Source organism: Bombina bombina, chromosome 3 (assembly GCF_027579735.1).
Source record: "Bombina bombina isolate aBomBom1 chromosome 3, aBomBom1.pri, whole genome shotgun sequence".
Classification (NCBI taxonomy): Eukaryota; Metazoa; Chordata; class Amphibia; order Anura; family Bombinatoridae; genus Bombina; species Bombina bombina.
This window is the reverse complement of record NC_069501.1, coordinates 1,099,280,541-1,099,302,573: the sequence shown is the minus strand read 5'-3', so window position 1 is coordinate 1,099,302,573 and position 22,033 is coordinate 1,099,280,541. Positions and strand designations below refer to the sequence as shown.

The 22,033-nt window shown below is 37.5% G+C and overlaps 1 protein-coding gene and 1 long non-coding RNA gene across 3 annotated transcripts in view; one reads left to right on the top strand and one right to left on the bottom strand.

Moving 5' to 3' along the window:
• Positions 1–13,528, bottom strand: part of CCDC169 (coiled-coil domain containing 169) — a 66,797-nt gene extending 53,269 nt beyond the window's left edge. For both annotated transcript variants that reach the window (XM_053708442.1, XM_053708443.1), the window contains exons 1-2: positions 13,393–13,528; positions 1,604–1,686 (exon numbers count right to left, since the gene is read on the bottom strand). In XM_053708442.1, coding sequence (XP_053564417.1) covers positions 1,604–1,686; positions 13,393–13,475 — 166 coding nt within the window. In that variant the 5' untranslated portion in view covers positions 13,476–13,528. The remainder of the gene's footprint in view (positions 1–1,603; positions 1,687–13,392) is intronic.
• Positions 13,529–14,053: 525 nt separating this feature from the next.
• On the top strand, positions 14,054–21,830 carry LOC128652093 (uncharacterized). The gene is made up of 3 exons (XR_008401264.1): positions 14,054–14,163; positions 16,888–16,985; positions 21,633–21,830. It is a non-coding gene; the product is annotated as an uncharacterized LOC128652093 (long non-coding RNA).
• The last annotated feature ends 203 nt before the right edge of the window (positions 21,831–22,033 follow it).

The following is a 22,033-nucleotide window of genomic DNA, read 5'->3' as shown; positions in this document are numbered from 1 at the left end:
CTGATCTAAGCAATCACTGTGTAGTATGCAGCTGGGTAAGGCAGTGTGTGGTATTTTGCAGCATATCTAAGTTACAGAAAGTGACTTTTGGCCACTCTAGGGAGTATGGAACAAGCACAATTATTACACAAAAAAAGGAATTTTACAGTAAAATCAAGAAAATATATAATTAAAGGGACAGTCAACACCAGAATTTTTGTTGTTTTAAAAGATAGATAATCCCTTTATTACCCATTCCCCAGTTTTGCAAAACCAACACAGTTATAATAATACACTTTTTACCTCTGTGATTAACTTGTATCTAAGCATCTTCTGACAAACCCCTGATCACATGACATTTTATTTATTATCTATTGACTTTCATTTTAGCCAATTAGTGCAGTGTCTGCCACAATCCACGGGCGTGCTCACAATGTTATCTATAGGGTTTACCTGAACTAGCTCTCCCCTGCTGTGAAAAGCAAATACAAAGCATGTGATTAGAGGTGGCCTTCAAGGGCTTAGAAATTAGCATATGAGCCTACCTAGGTTTAGCTTTCAACTAAGAATACCAAAAGAACAAAGCAAAATTGTTGATAAAAGTAAATTGGAAAGTTGTTTAAAATTACATGCCCTATTTGAAACATGAAAGTTTTTTTGGACTTGACTGTCCCTTTAATGAACATTGCAATTGTGCTTTGTATTATTTAAATTAATTAATTTATAGGGAATTCCATTTTGAGTTTACTGTCCCTTTAGTAACCCTGTATTTATTATCTATGTGATCCCACTGCTTATATAAAAACTTCCCTGCATCCTATAACACCATGTAAACTTTTATTGTTACCACAAGGAGCCAGATTTAACAAAATCCGGTGGACAGGGGCGTACCAGCATCTCGTCTAGCAGGCTGCAATATGCTGCCCATATTTATCATTGCACATTACGTCTAGTATGCAACACTGCCCCTTACGCACAGCCAATCATGCGCGAGCAAGGGCTGTCTATCACCCCGGCTGGAAAAGTCTGGGGAGATTGAAATACGCCACATAACAGGTGGCGAAGAGGCCTAAGAAGCAGCGATCTGATGACCGCTGCATCTTAACTCTCGGCTGCAAGTTCAATTATGCAAACATGCAGCCGGAACATTTGATAAATCTGGGCCAAGGTATACACATAACAAATTAATTAAAGAGACATAAAACAAGTTGGGAAAGAGACAAAATATAATAATATGTACTTTAATTACTTTACCTGCAAATGTATACTGCAGTGCTTCGCCATTAACCCTTTCTTTTAAGTTTCCAAATTGTACAGCTCTAACTCCCCCCACACAATTCCCTCTATGGCTGTATCTATAGCCACCTGTGATTTGGTGGAATGCAAGACTTTAACACTCATTATCTGCTGGAGCATACCTAGAAGCAAATTAGCTGCTGTGAATGTTTATAATTTTAGCCAGTGGGAAACAAGTAAACAAAGCAGCCCATTAATAACATTCTAAATAGAAATAAGATTATTTTACTATCAATGCAAAATACTGGGGAAATATCAGCTAAATGCTGTTAGTATTTTTTGGCACTACCACATCTTAAAGTGAGTGGAGAAGAAGTGTTTTACGTACCTTCATCTTCAATACTGTTAAGTCTTTTTTCCAGTTCTGCTACCGTACTCCTCAATTCAAATGTTGATATCTGCAACATTTCTCTAAGTACAAAATAAAAACAATTGTTTTTTTTTTCTGAACACGTATATACACATATCACTGCAGTTTACTAGCCAGGGGATAAATGTGACTTGCCCCACTAACCCAGAGGAGAAAAGTTACTAATCTATTCAGTGTTAAACATAGAGAAAACTACATTTTTCTATTTAACTGCTGCAATTTCTTACTCGTTTGGGACTAGTGGAAGTTTTAAGGTGTGTGTGTGTGTGTGTGATATATATATATATATATATATATATATATATATATATATATATATATATATATATATTTTTAATCCCACAATCGCACCCCCTGCCCCCGCACAGCCAATCACGCGCGGGCAGGAGCTGTCAATCTCCTCGGTCGGACTCGACCGCAGAGATTGAATTTCGCCACCTTAGAGGTGGCGAAGAGGTTAAGGAAGCGGCAGTCTGGTGATCGCTGCTTGATAAATTACAGCGAGCAAGTTCTTGTGAGAACTTGCAGCCGTAGGGCTTTGGTAAATCGAGCCCTTAGAGGTGGAGAAGAGGTTAGGAAGCAGCAATCTGATGACTGTAACTTGATAAATGCTTACTGCAGGTTCTCTTGTGAGAACCTGCAGTCAGAGGGGAGGGGGGGGGTGAACGGCTTGATCAATCAAACCCTGTTTTAAATGTCTTATTATATTGGCTGTTGAGATGTACTATTTGCGTTACTTATTACATGGTGGTGCTGCAATATGGTATTAATGGTTCCAGACACAACATATTGTGGTTATGCTGTATGTCCCTATAGATAACATTTAGCAGTGTCTTATCTATTTGCATTCAGCTGTTTATTACTCCTGTAGCAATATACTAGCAGAGATCTACCTGTTTGGCTTTGGAGTGGTTCCCTATAATTACTAGTTTGTGTATCTCTTTGTTGTCATTGCTTATATTTCAGTGTTTCTATACAATTGTTTGTCAGTACATATCCATGTCTTGGTCAAGTAGGAACTATACTAACTACATATGGATCTATCTTGGCCAGTAAATAATATTGTCATTTGAACCAGCTATGTACAGTCACCTGCTTAGATCTTACAATGTACAGACAGAATATTTGGAAACAACTGAGACATTGCAAAACCGAGTTATTTAGAAAAAGATGACAATAGTCATTTTACTAGATAAAAACATTAGGGGATTCTGTAGTGCATTGTGTACAGGGAAAATCAGCCTTTAAACCCCATATTCAGCTTTGCTACAAATGGTTAGTCATGTAATGTAAAATAAGGCCTTAATAGTTTATTACTTTTTTTTTAGTAATTCTCCTAGCCTGGCTACAACAGAAACTGTTTTTAGTTACTTACTAAGCCCTAAATTGTATTACAGTTGTAAACCTTAGTACCTTTTAGAAACAACAAAAATATTCACACACATTTCTTGTTACCAGGTGGTGGAACCAATAACAGGCGAAGAGGCAAATACATGTGAAATATAGCAGATGTTGCAGCAGAAATAACATGTGTATGTAGTTACATATGCTACATTTCTCCAGATATAGTAACTGGCAGGTGCCGCCCACTCCATCACATTTTTTTTCCTTTGGGTGGGTAGCGCTAGTAAGTGCTGGTTTCTACCCTAATAAAATGATCAGCAGACAGCTGTAATCTATGAAAAGAAAAGACAGAAGCGCCACATGGCCCAATATTGTTTGATCCAGAATAAATAGATCTTAAGGTGATGAGTAAACTCACGTTTAGTAGAGCACCTCAGTTAGTGCTAGATATACGGTCTGGGATCTATTTGGTCACCCAGAAGACCAACTTCCTGCACAGGAGCTGATGTCTGTATAGGCAGAAGGAAAACACAGGTGCCAATATGGCCTAGTATTGCTGGTGCAAAGGTGTCAATACAAGCAAAGAGATGAATAATACTCACAAAGTGTAAAGCACCTCTCGTGGTGCTATAGAGGCATGAAGGGGTCAATTCAGTCACCCAACAGACTTGTAGCCAGACATCCAAATGGATCCAGAGGTGCAAAAGGATCCCACAATTGATCCAGAAAAGGAATTATTCCTCAGGAAAAGGATAAAAGATATATATCCCAAAGAAAGATGCAGCAAGTGTTCAAAATATTAAAAAGTGACTTTAATAAAATTGTAAAAATAACAGGCAACGCGTTTCTCAGCCAATGGCTGTTTCATCAGGCTTCATAAAATGTTTACTGAACACTTGCTAGATATACCCTAAACCTAAATTAATTGATATTAAACAGGTGGTAGTGGGATGGGTCCACTTAATTAGTAATATGATCCCAACCAATCAGTTGCTACCATATAGAACACACATTAAAATATAAACATAAACAGTGTACAATATAATATACAATGCATAATACAGATTTCATACATTCCTAGTTAACATTATTCATGCTACATTTTGTTTAGTCAAATATACTTAAAAAAACTTTAAAAAAATTATTATACCTTATTTTTTAGAAAATAATAATAATGAAGCACACATTAAAACATACAGCATAATGTCAACCATACACAGTATGGGAGGCAATGCTTAATAGCAATTTTTGTATATATATATTTTTCTAGTTGGTATTACATTTGATTTTAAGCTGTCATTTCACTAAACTTATAAAGGTCATACCTTGTTATGAGTGACATGTTGTATAAAGGCAAATTAATTTCAGATGACATGTGTGATTGGGAACAGACAGAGCACAGCAATTCCAATACTAGTGAACGTTAAGTTCTTTTGAAGAAATAAGTAGATGTCTCAATCAGTTATTGTCTCATAGTTTCAGGTTCTGTGTAATTTAAATTCGCCGCTAACTAAGTCGGCGTCAACAGGCGCTCAATGCGCATGACAAGCTACAGTCAGATGTGGCCCAATCGCTGCATACGCTCAAGAGTAGGCGTTGGCGATGTCTACATTCCTCCTCTGCGCTGAGTGCGCATGCCCGGCCTCAATGTTTCTGTCAAGTAAGGATCGCACAGTAGCGATCCTGATCCAGATACGTGGCACTGGCTGATAGGATTATGATGATAAGGGGCGTGAGGTGTATCGCAACCATAGTACATCCTTCTAATCAGTAATATGTGGAGCCAATATTGCACCAATAAAGGGGCCAGATAAAGAAATTAACTAAGGCGAGTACCAGAATTATCTAGTAGAGAGAGAAGAACTCTTGTTACACCAATAAAGGGGACAAAAAAAAGAGCGTAGTGAAGGCAAACCACTAAAATTATCTGGTGGGGAGATAAGCATTACTGCCAATTCATACTAATAGTGTCATATGAATTACAACAGTGGGGCATAAATCACCCAAGTCTGCAGTTAAACACTACAACTACATAGGTTTCTAACACTGATTGGATATATAAATTGGGATGGATCAAGTGATATACTAAAGTAAAATGTTGAATTCCAATAATAATAGTAGATAAATGTATACAATGTGCATAACATTCATATATAACTGCTACTGAATCTAATCGCAGTTAAATGTCTGAGTGCATCCAGATGGAAAGTATAAGATGTACCACTTCAAAAACAGAGATAATATTAATAGATACCAATAAATGGTCAAAATCATATGTTTAAAATAAATTAATGTGATAGATATGATAGCTATTATTATAATATCAGATCCAGTCAAAGTTAGCACACTGGTCTATAATAGGTTAATATAATGTTACCTAAGGTGTCTAAATATGATGGATTGTTGTAATAGTTCGATCTATAAACAGCTCATATATAAATATATGATAGAGGGAGGAAAATCCTACCAATCTATAAAGGACATCTCTAATATGACATGATGTTCACAACAAAGACAAGTAATAATAACTAGTTGGTTGTATTATTCCATCAAATGAGTGATCTGAGAAAAGAAACTAATACCAATCTCTAAAGGACATATCTAGTAAGACATGGTGTTCACAACTGAATATGGACACATGATGATAAATAGCTGGTTATATTATTCCAACGTGGGCCTATAGCAACAAATGTCTCATGAACTCATGGGTTATAGATTTGGTGCATCTACAAGTGTGTACATATATGCAACCATATTGTGTGTGCATATAAATATATACATACACCCACCCACACCCACATATATACGCAAGATGGTTAGACATGTATATATATGGTCAAAAGACCAATTTGTCAGTTTCAAAAGTGTAGCCAGTTCTTATCTCTAAAGAAAATGACTTATATTCATAAATCAAATGCTGCCAAATCCACACATTCATTGAGGCCTTCTGGGGCCAACGTGTGTAATTTGTGGATCCAGTAAGTCTCTCTGCGTCGTAGAGTGAGCATAGCATTGTGGCTATTTCGGGATATTTGTTCTATAGGAAGTATAGAGAGTGTTTTAGCACTACCTTTGTGTGCATAAGCACAATGTCTGGAGAGGCTGTGTTTCAAGAATTTCCTTTTGATGTTATAAGTGTGTTCGCCCCAGTGGTGTTCTATGGCCGGTATATTGACGATTTGATTTTCATATTTAAGGGCTCATATGAAGAGGCTTTAGTATATTCATCATCTCTGAATGACAACGAATTTGGTCTAACTTTTACTAGTAACATCCAGTCCTCCAAGATAGAGTATCTAGATCTCTTATTATCTTTCTCAGAAGTTGGAACCATTATATCTGAAACCTTTTTTAAAAAGGTAGATTGTAACAGCTTTTTGGATTACAACAGTAACCATTACCATAGTTGGAAAAAGAATGTACCATACGGACAGTTCCGACGCATCAGGCGGAACTGCAGTACAATTGAAAGCTATATAGTACAATCCAAAGTATTAAAGGATAGGTTCCTAGAGAAGGGTTATCCTTTGGATCTGATACTTAAGGGCTATCTCAGAGCCTTAGAAGACGATAGAAACAAATACTTAGTACAAGACAAAAAGAAAAATAACAAAAAATCTGTTACCACACAACAATCTAAGGACATGCTAGAAATACCACTATTCGTAACTGGTTATAGTAACCAATTTAGACAAATCAAGCAAATAATCCATAAACATTGGCCTATCATTTGTAATGATCCATATCTTAAGGAATACACTTCCAGAAAACCGAGGGTAGTATTTAGAAGGGCGCCCACGCTTAAGAACAAACTGGCTCCCAGTAAAGTGGTGAGGGATAAGGTAGGCAATCACAACTATAACACAGGAACTAACAGGACCTTTTTGGGTAATTTTTTACCAAGACATGGAATATTCAAATGTCTAAAATCGAGGTGTAACATGTGCAAAGTCGTGAAAAGTGGAACAAACACATTTTCTTCCAACCAGACAGGAGAACAATTTAAAATCACAAAGAGGATGTCATGTGAGTCCACCTATGTTGTCTATCTTGTCAGTTGTGTGTGTGGGGTCCAATATGTAGGACGCACCGGACGCACCATCAAAAAACGATGGGGCGAACACACTTATAACATCAAAAGGAAATTCTTGAAACACAGCCTCTCCAGACATTGTGCTTATGCACACAAAGGTAGTGCTAAAACACTCTCTATACTTCCTATAGAACAAATATCCCGAAATAGCCACAATGCTATGCTCACTCTACGACGCAGAGAGACTTACTGGATCCACAAATTACACACGTTGGCCCCAGAAGGCCTCAATGAATGTGTGGATTTGGCAGCATTTGATTTATGAATATAAGTCATTTTCTTTAGAGATAAGAACTGGCTACACTTTTGAAACTGACAAATTGGTCTTTTGACCATATATATACATGTCTAACCATCTTGCGTATATATGTGGGTGTGGGTGGGTGTATGTATATATTTATATGCACACACAATATGGTTGCATATATGTACACACTTGTAGATGCACCAAATCTATAACCCATGAGTTCATGAGACATTTGTTGCTATAGGCCCACGTTGGAATAATATAACCAGCTATTTATCATCATGTGTCCATATTCAGTTGTGAACACCATGTCTTACTAGATATGTCCTTTAGAGATTGGTATTAGTTTCTTTTCTCAGATCACTCATTTGATGGAATAATACAACCAACTAGTTATTATTACTTGTCTTTGTTGTGAACATCATGTCATATTAGAGATGTCCTTTATAGATTGGTAGGATTTTCCTCCCTCTATCATATATTTATATATGAGCTGTTTATAGATCGAACTATTACAACAATCCATCATATTTAGACACCTTAGGTAACATTATATTAACCTATTATAGACCAGTGTGCTAACTTTGACTGGATCTGATATTATAATAATAGCTATCATATCTATCACATTAATTTATTTTAAACATATGATTTTGACCATTTATTGGTATCTATTAATATTATCTCTGTTTTTGAAGTGGTACATCTTATACTTTCCATCTGGATGCACTCAGACATTTAACTGCGATTAGATTCAGTAGCAGTTATATATGAATGTTATGCACATTGTATACATTTATCTACTATTATTATTGGAATTCAACATTTTACTTTAGTATATCACTTGATCCATCCCAATTTATATATCCAATCAGTGTTAGAAACCTATGTAGTTGTAGTGTTTAACTGCAGACTTGGGTGATTTATGCCCCACTGTTGTAATTCATATGACACTATTAGTATGAATTGGCAGTAATGCTTATCTCCCCACCAGATAATTTTAGTGGTTTGCCTTCACTACGCTCTTTTTTTGTCCCCTTTATTGGTGTAACAAGAGTTCTTCTCTCTCTACTAGATAATTCTGGTACTCGCCTTAGTTAATTTCTTTATCTGGCCCCTTTATTGGTGCAATATTGGCTCCACATATTACTGATTAGAAGGATGTACTATGGTTGCGATACACCTCACGCCCCTTATCATCATAATCCTATCAGCCAGTGCCACGTATCTGGATCAGGATCGCTACTGTGCGATCCTTACTTGACAGAAACATTGAGGCCGGGCATGCGCACTCAGCGCAGAGGAGGAATGTAGACATCGCCAACGCCTACTCTTGAGCGTATGCAGCGATTGGGCCACATCTGACTGTAGCTTGTCATGCGCATTGAGCGCCTGTGGACGCCGACTTAGTTAGCGGCGAATTTAAATTACACAGAACCTGAAACTATGAGACAATAACTGATTGAGACATCTACTTATTTCTTCAAAAGAACTTAACGTTCACTAGTATTGGAATTGCTGTGCTCTGTCTGTTCCCAATCACACATGTCATCTGAAATTAATTTGCCTTTATACAACATGTCACTCATAACAAGGTATGACCTTTATAAGTTTAGTGAAATGACAGCTTAAAATCAAATGTAATACCAACTAGAAAAATATATATATACAAAAATTGCTATTAAGCATTGCCTCCCATACTGTGTATGGTTGACATTATGCTGTATGTTTTAATGTGTGCTTCATTATTATTATTTTCTAAAAAATAAGGTATAATAATTTTTTTAAAGTTTTTTTAAGTATATTTGACTAAACAAAATGTAGCATGAATAATGTTAACTAGGAATGTATGAAATCTGTATTATGCATTGTATATTATATTGTACACTGTTTATGTTTATATTTTAATGTGTGTTCTATATGGTAGCAACTGATTGGTTGGGATCATATTACTAATTAAGTGGACCCATCCCACTACCACCTGTTTAATATCAATTAATTTAGGTTTAGGGTATATCTAGCAAGTGTTCAGTAAACATTTTATGAAGCCTGATGAAACAGCCATTGGCTGAGAAACGCGTTGCCTGTTATTTTTACAATTTTATTAAAGTCACTTTTTAATATTTTGAACACTTGCTGCATCTTTCTTTGGGATATATATCTTTTATCCTTTTCCTGAGGAATAATTCCTTTTCTGGATCAATTGTGGGATCCTTTTGCACCTCTGGATCCATTTGGATGTCTGGCTACAAGTCTGTTGGGTGACTGAATTGACCCCTTCATGCCTCTATAGCACCACGAGAGGTGCTTTACACTTTGTGAGTATTATTCATCTCTTTGCTTGTATTGACACCTTTGCACCAGCAATACTAGGCCATATTGGCACCTGTGTTTTCCTTCTGCCTATACAGACATCAGCTCCTGTGCAGGAAGTTGGTCTTCTGGGTGACCAAATAGATCCCAGACCGTATATCTAGCACTAACTGAGGTGCTCTACTAAACGTGAGTTTACTCATCACCTTAAGATCTATTTATTCTGGATCAAACAATATTGGGCCATGTGGCGCTTCTGTCTTTTCTTTTCATAGATTGCTGCTCCTGGATCCTGGCCTGGATCATCACAGATAGCTGCCTCCCATCCCAATAGAGACTTTTACTTTATTATCACTGTGTTTGTTTTGATTGTTTATTACTTTTACCCTGTATCACATTGCTATCGATTAACACTGTATAACATTGCACATTGTATGATTTATCACTTTAAAACCACATTGACACTGGTTTCCACAGTATATCACCTTGATTTATCACTTTAGTACTTATTAATATTAATCTAACATTTAGATACATAAGTATAGAATTATTTGGTCACATCTTCTCTCCTACACTTAGGGCGCCCCCTCTTTTTCTTTTTCTTTTTTAAGCAGACAGCTGTGCAGGCCCTGGCCCACTGCGATAAGACAAGCGAGCTAGCTGATCATCAACTTAGTGGTACCAGCCCTGGGGGAGGTCAGTTGGAGCCATTATCATGTGCGCAAAGCTGCTTACTGGTACCAAAACCAAATGTGTATTTGTGCAGTCAAAAGCCTAAGCCTTAAAGTTTAATTGGCCTGATCTGAGTTTGGTTTTGGCACCACTAAGCAGCTTTGTGCACATGATAAGGGCTCTCACTGACCTCCCCAGGGCTGGGTCTATAACAATAGGCAGCAGGCTAACAGGACTATCCAACTGCAGGGAGCAAACGTTACCATTTAAACACTGTGCAGCAGCCAATGCCACCTCTCCTGTAGCAAGTCTGACACTTGATTAGCTCAGCTTGAAACTATTTGTTTTTCAGCATTGCAGTGGATGTAAGCACGGACATGAGTGAAGTTACTGTGTGATTGAGTTAGGTTCCCAAATGATTAATTTACAGAAGAAATGCTGCGTTTACTGCCACTCCTTGTTCAAACTAGAGGAGAGGACATTCGGAATGCATTGCTTATATTTTTGGAGAAAAAAAAACAACTTAGTTGATCAGTATGTACTGACAGAGTTCCCAGCATGCAAGGGAAAGAGAAGGGACTTATAGGTCTTATGAGGAAAAGAGAAGAGATAACAAACTTTGCAACTTTTCATTGCATCAAACACCAACAAATGGCAAAATGATATGCAACAGTTTTGGCAGTTGCTTGAGGACTATGAGACAGAGTATGGTGATGCATAATGAGGCAAGATGGTTATATTGCAGCAAAATTCTTGAACACTTTTGAGTCTACTTCCCAAAATATGTGAATTCCTTGACAGCAAGGGTAAAACGAGCCAGAATTAGAAGACCCAGAATGGATTATATAGTTGGCCCTTTTGACTGATATCACATCACCTGAACACACTAAACTTGGTGCTCCAAGGAAGAGATAATCTCCCAGGTAACATATTACATGCAATAAAAGCATTCAAGAACAAAATAACCACACTATATATACCTGACAAAGATTCTGTTCACTCGCCAAGATTGCGAGCTGTTACAACAAATGACCCATCACTACAGCAACACTTTAGCCTCAGGGAATTTGTCATTTGTTGGAAGAGCTGAGGTGGGGATTTGAATACAGATTCAGAGATGTCATGGATTACGCTGAGATTTCCAGCTTTATTGACAACCCCTTTCATGTGCCTGTGTCCTCACTGACTCCAATTTTAATACAACTCTTCTAAATGTGCTGCTCTCGAAAGTGAAATTGTTGAATTGCAGGCATAGGACATACTCAAAGCAGAACTTGGAGCAGGAGTGGGCCACTTCTGGAATGTAGTTTCTGAAATGGACTTTCCCACCTTGAAGCCATTTGTAAAAAAAAATAATGTCATTTTTTTTGTGACCATGTATACTTGTGAATCAATATTCTCTGGATTGCAAGCCACAAATACAACATAAAGACAGTTAAAGGGACAGTCTAGTCCAAAATAAACTTTCATGATTCAGAGAATGTAATTTTAAACAATTTTCCAATTTACTTTTATCACCAATTTTGCTTTGTTCTCTTGGTATTCTTAGTTAAAAGATAAACCTAGGAGGTTCATATGCTAATTTCTAAGCCCTTGAAGTCCGCCTCTTCTCTCAGGGCATTTTGACAGTTTTTCACCACTAGAGTGTGTTAGTTCATGTGTGTCATATAGATAACACTGTGTTCATGCACGTGAAGTTCCAGTGAGCCAGTTTTGATTGTCTAAAATTGATGTCTGTCTAAAGAACTAAAATAAGGGGGCAGTTTGCAGAGGCTTAGATACAGGATAATCACTGAGGTAAAAAGTGTATTTATATAACTGTTAGTTGTGCAAAATTAGGGTATGGGTAATAAAGGGATTATCTATCTTTTTAAACAATGCAAATTCTGGTGTAGACTGTCCCTTTAAAGAGATGAATGCATTCTTCCACTCACCTCAGTATTAAAGGGTCATTAAAGCCATGTTTTTTACTTTGCATATAAAAAAAATGTGTTTTAATTTGTATTAGTTGTCTCTTCTATCTTAAAATGACAACCCCAACAAAGTAGAGCATGTCATATTTCATCTATAATGGCCCTTTAATTTATACAAAATCTCCAAATAACCCCTCTGATTGCCAGCTCACACTCTAGCATGACATGCCCTGTACATGATGCACCCAGTCTACAGAATCCCCTAATGTTTATGTCTTGCAACGTCTCAGGTTTTTCCAACTATTTTATCTGAACATTGTAAGATCTAAGCAGGTGACTGTACATAGCTGGATTCAAATGACAATATTAGTTACAGGCCAAGATAGATCCATATGTAGTTAGTATAGAGTTCCTACTTGATCCAAGACATGGATATGTACTGACAAACAATTGTTTAGAAACACGGAAATATAAGCAATGACTACAAAGTGATACACAAACTAGTAATTATAGGGAACCACTCCAAAGCCAAACAAGTAGATCTCTGCTACTATATTGCTAGAGGAGAAATGAACAGCTGAATGCAAAGAGATAAGACACTGCTAAGTGTTATCTATGACAATGCAAAAAATAACCACAATATGTTGTGTCTGGAACCATTAATACAATATTGCAGCACTGCCATGCAAAAAGTAAAGCAAATAGTATATCTCAAAAGGCAATAAGACATCTAATACATTTACATCTATATGACAAGGACACATGGAACATAAATCTGGCAAAACTGGTCAGGATGACTATCCCCCTAGAGTTTACTCTGACAAGAAGCAGTCTTTAGGTTGTTTATAACTAGCTAAATTATATATAAAATAAATGTCCCTCTATCCTATTTCAGTGATTCTAGATATATTAGGAAATATGACATTTCCAAAAACACACGGCTTTTAACTATCCTTGACATTCTCTATCCATTTCAAGGATTCTAGCTAAATTAGATAACATTTCCATACACCATGTATGACTTCCTGTGTATCCTGCTATATTTGATATTATTAGCAAAACATTTTCTACAATAAATATACTATGTTGAAAACATCACTGAATCTGGGGGAGTCTCAGCATACACTCAGACAGGCAGTAAATAAGTTCTTGACGCTTCCCTTACTTCATCTGTCTCTCAACCTGCAGCTCTTCGGTGAGCCGCTGAGTGTTTGATGGAGCCGTGACCCACTCAGCTCCTTCTTCCATCCTGCAGCCTCTTAGCTAGCTACGCCATCTTCTGTTTACTAGTATTTCCATAGCTACAGGTTAAGGTCACATGACCTGCTCTATTGCACTGCGGCTGCGCAGTATGTTAGGCGATCCAACCTACTCAAAAGGCTTAACTCCGTCGCTGCCAAAAAGCTACCGTGCTGCTTCTGCTTCCTGGTGTGCGAGTGCGAGACTGAGGGGCCCATTTATCAAAGGGCTTGCGGACCTGATCCGACACTGCGGATCAGGTCCGCAAGACCTCGCTAAATGCGGAGAGCAATACGCTCTCCACATTTAACATTGCACCAGCAGCTCACAAGAGCTGCTGGTGCAACGCCGCCCCCTGCTGACTCGCGGCCAATCGGCCGCCAGCAGGGAGCTGTCAATCAACCCGATCGTATTCGATCGGGTTGATTTCCGGCGGTTCCTGTCCGCCTGCTCAGAGCAGGCGGACAGGGTTATGAAGCAGCGGTCTTTAGACCGCTGCTTCATAACTTGTGTTTCTGGCGAGTCTGAAGACTCGCCAGAAACACGGCCCTTCAAGCTCCATACGGAGCTTGATAAATGGGCCTGTTAAACATTAGTGGGTTAAGTTGTGTAAACGTCACTGCTTGATGAGCGAGCGGGTTCTATGAAATGGAGACCGACCTCGGTGCTGTGTATAGTGGGATGGCAGCCGCCCTAGGTACGATGCTTCTTATTGCAGTGCAGAAGCCGTATATTGCATTACTCGCACATACTGTTGTATTCTGTTTCTAGATTACCTCGATTAAATATTTCTGAATTTCAAACATACGGTTAGTTTGATTCCAGCTGAATTGCTTGTCAAACATTCCCATAACTAAAAAGGCTGGGAGAGGAAAATTAAATAATGTATATTTTAATATTTAATAATAGATAATAAAACATTTATCTACAATATTTGTTATCGACTTTATTATATTAAATGTTGCAGAAAAAAACGAATACTAGTAATAAAACTCAGTGTTGATAATTTGTAAATCCCACAACCACAAGGCAGTATATAAGAAACGTATTACCAATGAGTTAAAGGGTAATGAAACCCAACCTTTTTTCTTATTTTTCATGATTCGAATAGAGCATGTGATTTTAAATTTCCCAAATTACTTATTTTATCCAATTTGCTTCATTTTCTTGGTATTCTTTTTTGAAGGACCAGCTTTGCACTATTTGGGAGCTAACACAAGACCTCTGGTGAACCAATGAAAAAAGGCATTTTTGTGCAGCCACCAATCAGCAGCTAACTCCCAGTAATGCATTGCTACTCCCCAGTAGTGATGTTGCGAACCTAAAAATTTGGGTTCGCGAACGGCGAACGCGAAGTTCCGCAAAAGTTCGCGAACCGGGCGAACCGCCATAGACTTCAATAGGCAGGCGAATTTTAAAACCCACAGGGACTCTTTCTGGCCACAATAGTGATGGAAAAGTTGTTTCAAGGGGACTAACACCTGGACTGTGGCATGCCGGAGGGGGATCCATGGCAAAACTCCCATGGAAAATTACATAGTTGATGCAGAGTCTGGTTTTAATCCATAAAGGGCATAAATCACCTAACATTCCTAAATTGTTTGGAATAACGTGCTTTAAAACATCAGGTATGATGTTGTATCGATCAGGTAGTGTAAGGGTTACGCCGCTTCACAGTGCGCAGTGTAGGTGATATACCTGCCCTGTGACCATGCTTTGCAGACTAGGTATCAGTGGTCAGATGGACCCTTGCCCCAACACTGTGTGCCAGACATGCCATTATAGCAGACTTATATGGCTTTGGCGTTGCTTTTTGGTAATTAGAAGGCTGCTAAATGCCACTGGGAGGTGGGAGGGTCTGGGAGGGAGGGTCTGCTGCTGATTGGCTGTAATGTGTCTTCTGACTGTGAGGTAGAGGGTCAAAGTTTACTCAATGATAAAGAATAGGGGGCGGATCGAACATCGCATATGTTCGCCTGCCGCGGCGAACGCGAACATGCTATGTTCGCCGGGAACTATTTGCGACATCACTACTCCCCAGCAATTGATATATTAGAAGCAAATTGGAAAGTTGTTTAAAATCACATGTTCTGTCTGAATCATGAAAGAAAATTTAGAAGCCAGTAAAAATAAATTATATTTTATTGGTTTTAAACCAATTTCCTACGTTTACAATTTATTTAACGCTTTCAAAAGGATACACAGTCAAGGTTGCAATCCTGGAAAACCCTCATTGCCCTCATGTGCCAGTGTTTAGAGCATACATGTTTGTGTGTCTGCTTCTCATTTGCTCTCCAGCTGTATCCTTAACTGAAATGGCACAGGAACACAACTTTGACTTTGTATTTAAACCCCTTTGCAGTGTTTAAAAACAAAAATATTTTTTTAAATAGTTTATTCAATTTTTATGAAATGTCATGGCAAAGTTTAAAGTGATTGTAAAGTGTAATGAATAAATGCCCGGTATTCAAAAATAATTTTAAAAACAGGGGCACTTTAATCCATTAAACTTTACAATGAAGCATCTTTTTTAAAAATACTTGCCTTTTGGTTTATGGGAAACAGACTGGTGATGCTCCGCCTGCTTCCATTACTGTAGTTAGCATATCAATGTTAAATCCAGCTTCCTCCGATCGTTGCATGGCCCCTTTGGCGTCAAGCTCGTGAAGCACGCAACGGTTGGAGGAAGCTGGATTTGTCATTGTTATGCTAACTATAGCAGGAGATGCGAGCAGAGGATCACTGTTCTGTATAAAAAAGACGCTTCATTGTAAAGTTTAATCAATTAAAGTTCCCCTGTTTTTAAGATTATTTTTTAATACCGGGCATGCCCGGTTTTTAAAAATTTGATTAAAAACAGGGGCACTTTAATTCATCAAAATTTACGTTTCACTCGTGTTGTGAAATAAAAACTTACCTTTAATCTTGACAGCAGCTCCAGCTTCCTCCACCTGTCGCAAAGCCTCTTCCTGGGTCTAAAATGAGGAATCCAGCTTCCGCCAATCACGGCATTGAATCAGACACTGATTCCCCTGGGGGGGGGGGAGCCGTGATTGGAGGATGACCTATCCATCATTTCTGACATCAGAAATGGCTTGCGACGACCGGAGGAAGCTGGAGCTGCTGTCAAGATTAAAAGGTAGTGAAATGTAAATTTATGAATTAAAGTGCCCCTGTTTTTAATCGAATTTTTAAAAACTGGGCACTTTAGCATCAAAATTTAAATTCTCTTTAAGAGAATATTTTAAGCATTACACAATCTTGCATAAAGATTCTTTCATAAGTGCCAAATAAATGAGATATGGCCTTTTATTTTACAATAACTAGGAACTCATTGTTTTGGAACATATTTTTAGATAACTGTACTTACCCCAAAGACACTAGCATGAACACACCAACAAACTGTTTGTTTTCTTTGCAGAGAAAGTAACAAATGAAGCAGCTATTTTGGCTGAGCATCAAAAACAAGCACAAGAACACAATGTAGTCCTAAAAAAATTAAATACAAGTTTTAATCAGGTAAGTTATGTCTATATAACCAAAAGGGTGTTTTTTTAATAATTTAAAGCCTTTGGTTGCCATAGAAAACAATACTGTTATGCTGGCAAAGGCTTAGTGGTCGACCTTTTATGATTATGTCTGTTACAAGAATGCAAGTTACTGAAAGGGTCATTTACTTTGGTAAATTATTATACAAATTGTAAATTAGTTTAAAAAGACAAATATTGGGGGCGTGACTAAGCCGAGGCCAAGATAAGATGCATAATTTTTTAGCTCCGATCTCTCTCTGAATACTTGGAGGTTTTTCCCTAACCGTACACATAGACTTAGATTTTGTATATTGGATTATTTGGTTGGGAATCACTGCTGCATCAAAAGACACAATTTTCATGAAAAAGGATTGAGTAGAAGCTGAGTTAACCAAGCTGGAGAGCTGCGGCCTACCTCACGATAACATCTATCCCCCCCCGGTTCCAGGTTTAACCGGGTAAAGCAGTGTTCATCTGCTACGTAAAGCTTGTGGAGGGGACGCTATCAACTTGCTAATTTATCTATTCTCACATGGAGGAAGATATGTATTTGCAGATACAGGCTCTTTTGCAAGATCTGGATTTCCAGATCTGCCATAATTTTGAAGACCTCACGCACACAATACGCTTGTTGAGAGAAGAGAAATATGGTTACATATCTAAATGTGGAGCCGGTGTACATAAGGATCTATTCACAGCTACACCAATTGCCAAAGTGAACTACAACTCTTTTGCGGATCTAAGACCGACAGCCGTGGAAACATTGACCCGGGGACATACTCCCGTTCAGGAGGAGATTATAACTTACAGCTCTGTACTGGGACGTGAAGCTTCCACTTACATTGATGACCCATGTGCGGTGCCTGGTGTGGTTGAAACCCGTGATGGCGCGGCCGGCCTCCGGGTACGCGAGTGGAAGCCTACGGGCGGAGCTATGTACAACCCAGATCAACGGCTCACACAAAGAGGGGCTTGGAACCATGGATTGTATCGCAGGTCGGTACCTTTCACGAATCCCAGACTACATACCCATCTGCAGGTAACAAGACCTCGAGCACTATGTGAGCGGTGTGCCCCGGGCATTGAGACTCCTCGTGTGGGGTTGGAACTTTTCTTCCGATATTCTATCACAACGGAACCACTGCCCAAGAGAGGTGTAGGCTGAATAGATCCGACCTTAGAGCAAGGGGACTACAAAGCTGTTGGCCTTTGAACTATTCTGGACTTACCACTGTTATTGGGGTTCAGCGACATGTCTAGGATTTATTTAATATTGTGGTAAATTTGTGTTACAGTTAGATTTAACGTTAATCATAATGTTGATGTTGGGTTCTACAAGCATTAACTACAAGTTAAGTCCATTACTTATACCCTTTGCGAATACATCCAGACTCTTATATGGCCAATAGCTAATACTGTCTTTTCAACACACGTTAGTTACTACCGGATAATATCTTAATTATTTCAGTCCCTTCAGTCATGTAAGCTAATCTCCTTCACACTGGTTATATTTACTATATATTTCTCATGAGACCCCGGAGTCATATTAGAGGTTTATTTGTTCACTTGCCTGCACTACCATATGCTATACAGCTTCTTACTGCTCTACATATATTAAATCACAATGCCTCATTGTATAAAGCCATATGTCTTATCTGCAGCTATTGGAATTATACCATAATGAAGGCGCTTTCTTATATCTATTTTGTAATGTGGAAGCATACATCTGAGCTAGACTTGCTCCTACACAGCCTATAAGCCCTTATCATAGTTATATGATATTAAAGGATTGTTCCTCCCCTATTTCTATGCCATTATTCTAAGCATTCCAGGTTAAATTATCTTTCTAATAGGCAGTTTATTACATGATAATAAAGTACTGTACCTCTCATATTATATGCCATTATTCTAAATATTCCAGTATAAATTATCCTCCTAATAGGCAGTTTATTCATGTAAAGAGGTACATCAGTAATTCTGAAAATATACAAAAACTTTAAGGTATCAAATTGGTGTACCATTCTTGCATTAGTAATGGCTATTGTAGTACTCATACATGTTATGATATATAATACAAGTTCATATACTGTCTGAGATGTTGCCTTGGAATTCAGGTGAACTATTTCTGAAGTGTATTGTATATAGAAGATTGTTTTTGTCTTTCTTTTTTTTTTTTTTTTTTGTTATAGAGATGGCGCACCTATTGTACTGACATATATCTTGTTCTGCTAAATACCTTAAATAAAAAAACTTTGATTTAAAAAAAAAAAAGACAAATATTTGGAATATAGTAATGAATCATTTTTAGGGGCATATCAATCTTAATGTGGTAATTAAAGTGATGGTAAAGGTTAACATAGTCAAATGAACATTTCACTTATTCGTAATTCACCGTTAAACAAGTTTTGTTTAGTTTTTTATTTAAATTGATCTGCAAAGCTTTTTTTTTTTTTTCATTTAATAAATTATAGTAATTTTTTTTTGGCTTGTGCTCATTTACACTTCCTGTTTAGCAGGGGCTGGGTGTGCACATTCATTCCCAGGTATAGAATGGGTGGTACTGCTCTATACATCACACTACAACAAGAATTAGGAAGGGGTTTGAGGTAGAATGAGTCTCCAGAAGGATTCTTTTTCAATTAATGTTAGCTTTTCTCGAGATTACAAGCATTATGATATATTTTTTGCATATATTTTATTGTGCTGCATTGCCAAAGTTAAAGGGACAGTCAACTCCAACATTTTTATTGTTTAAAAAGATAGATAATCCTTTTTATTGCCCATTCCCCAGTTTTACACAGCCAACATAGTTATATTAATATACTTTTTACCTCTGTGATTACCTTGTACCTAAGCATCTTCTGACAGCCCCCTGATCACATTACTTTTTATTTATTATCTATTGACTTGCATTTTAGCCAATTAGTGCTGTGTTGTGCACAACTTCACGGGTGCGAGCACAATGTTATCTATATGGCCCACATGAACTTGCAGTCTTTTGTTGTGAAAAGCAAATAAAAAAGCATGTGATAGGAGACCGTCTGTAGTGGCTTAGAAACAGGCAGGAATTTATAGGTTTAAATGTTATAAAGCATATTAATATAACAATGTCAGTTGTGCAAAGCTGGGGAATGGGTAGTAAAGGCATTATATATCTTTTTAAACAATAACAATTTTGATGTTGACTGTCCCTTTAAAGGGACATAAAACCCAAATGTTTCCTTCAAGGTTCAGATAGTACATACAATTTTAAACAACTTTCAGTTTACTTTTATTATCAAAATTTTCTTTATTTTCTTGTTATCCTTTAATGAAAAGCAGGAGAGTAAGTTGAGGAGTGTGCACGTGTCTGCAATACTATATGGCAGCAGTTTTACAACAATGTTATACATTAGCAAGAGCACTAGATGGCAGCAGTTTTACAACAATGTTATACATTAGCAAGAGCACTAGATGGCAGCAGTTTTACAACAATGTTATACATTTGCAAGAGCACTAGATGGCAGCAGTTTTACAACAATGTTATACATTAGCAAGAGCACTAGATGGCAGCACTATTTCCTGTAATGTTGTTCTCCAGACATGTGCATGCTACCTACCTAGATATCTCTTCAACTGAATCACAAAGGGTTTCATTTCCCTTTAAATATATAGTGTTCTTACTCATTTGTTTACATAGATGACAGCCTCATTTAGAAAATGAATTCTTTACGATCACTTTAAAGCATTGGAGATGCATGTAGTAAATTGAATGAGAGAGGAAATGAATCAGACTTTCATTGAATAGCAAATATCTGAACATTTTAGAAGGGACATTATCATTGGCTCCTGCAACATGTTTTTTACAGCAGTTGGAAAAAGGTTGCATGGCTTGTGCAGAAGTTTTTAAAAAAAAAAGATGTTCATAAAACCTTGAAAGAACATTAACTTTGATGACTGAAAGCCTGTTTTTTAAAAATACTATTAAAAACGGGCACTTTCATTCATCAAAGTTTACAAAGCAGCCGTTTTGATTAAAAACTTACCTTTTTTTCTTTTCACAGCCAGAGCAGCTTCCCACTCCTGGAGATCCTCTCTTCACACGTCAGCAAGGACTGATCTGGCTTCCTCCAATCACGGCTTTCCCCCCAGGGTAGTCATTGCCTGAGGCCATGCTGTGATTGGAGGAAGCTGGATTAGTCATTGATGACGTGTGAAGAGAGGATTTCCAGGAGGGGAAGCTGCTCTGGCTGTGAAAAGAAAAAAAGGTAAGTTTTTAATCAAAACGGCTGCTTTCTAAACTTTGATGAATGAAAGTGCCCCTGTTTTTAATAGTATTTTTAAAAAACGGGCTTTCATTCACCAAAGTTTACCTTCATTTTGAACTCAAAATTCTTGAAGGGATATGAAACCCAACATTTTCTTTTGTGATTCAGACAGAGCATGCAGTTTAAAAATAAATAAATTCCAATTTACTTATCAAATTTGCTTAGTTCTCATGGTATTATTTGAAGAGATTATTTATTTGTTTCCAGGGGCTGCATTTCATATACGTTATTTCATACAGTATATAAGGCGGAAGGGTGCCGAACTATTGATCATTTGTTAACGCTTTTTGTTTTTCCTCTGTAATAGATCAGGCTTTTTTGTTTTACAGGTTCAGTCAAGGCTTGAACGTGTGGCAGCTGTGAAACCCAGTTTCAGCAAATTGCACTTATAAAGAAATATTACTAATGTACTGGTGTGACTTCATCCTATATTTAAAAATAAAACATTTTATTCTGGAGATGGCAAATATTTTTGTAACGGTTTATGCTATTAGACCATTAAACTGACATTTCAACAATGCATACAATGTTTCATTATTGCAAGTGAAAAATTATTGCAATATACATTCATTATTTATTTTGCTACCTTTTGCTGTAAAATACATCTAAAAAATGTACTTGTTTTACTTTCTCTCAGGGAGGTTTGGGTTAATACTTTTAGGCAATTTATCCAAGCTTTTGTTTACTTCACCCTCCCCCTAAAATTCTCAGCAGTCACATGTTTGTAAAA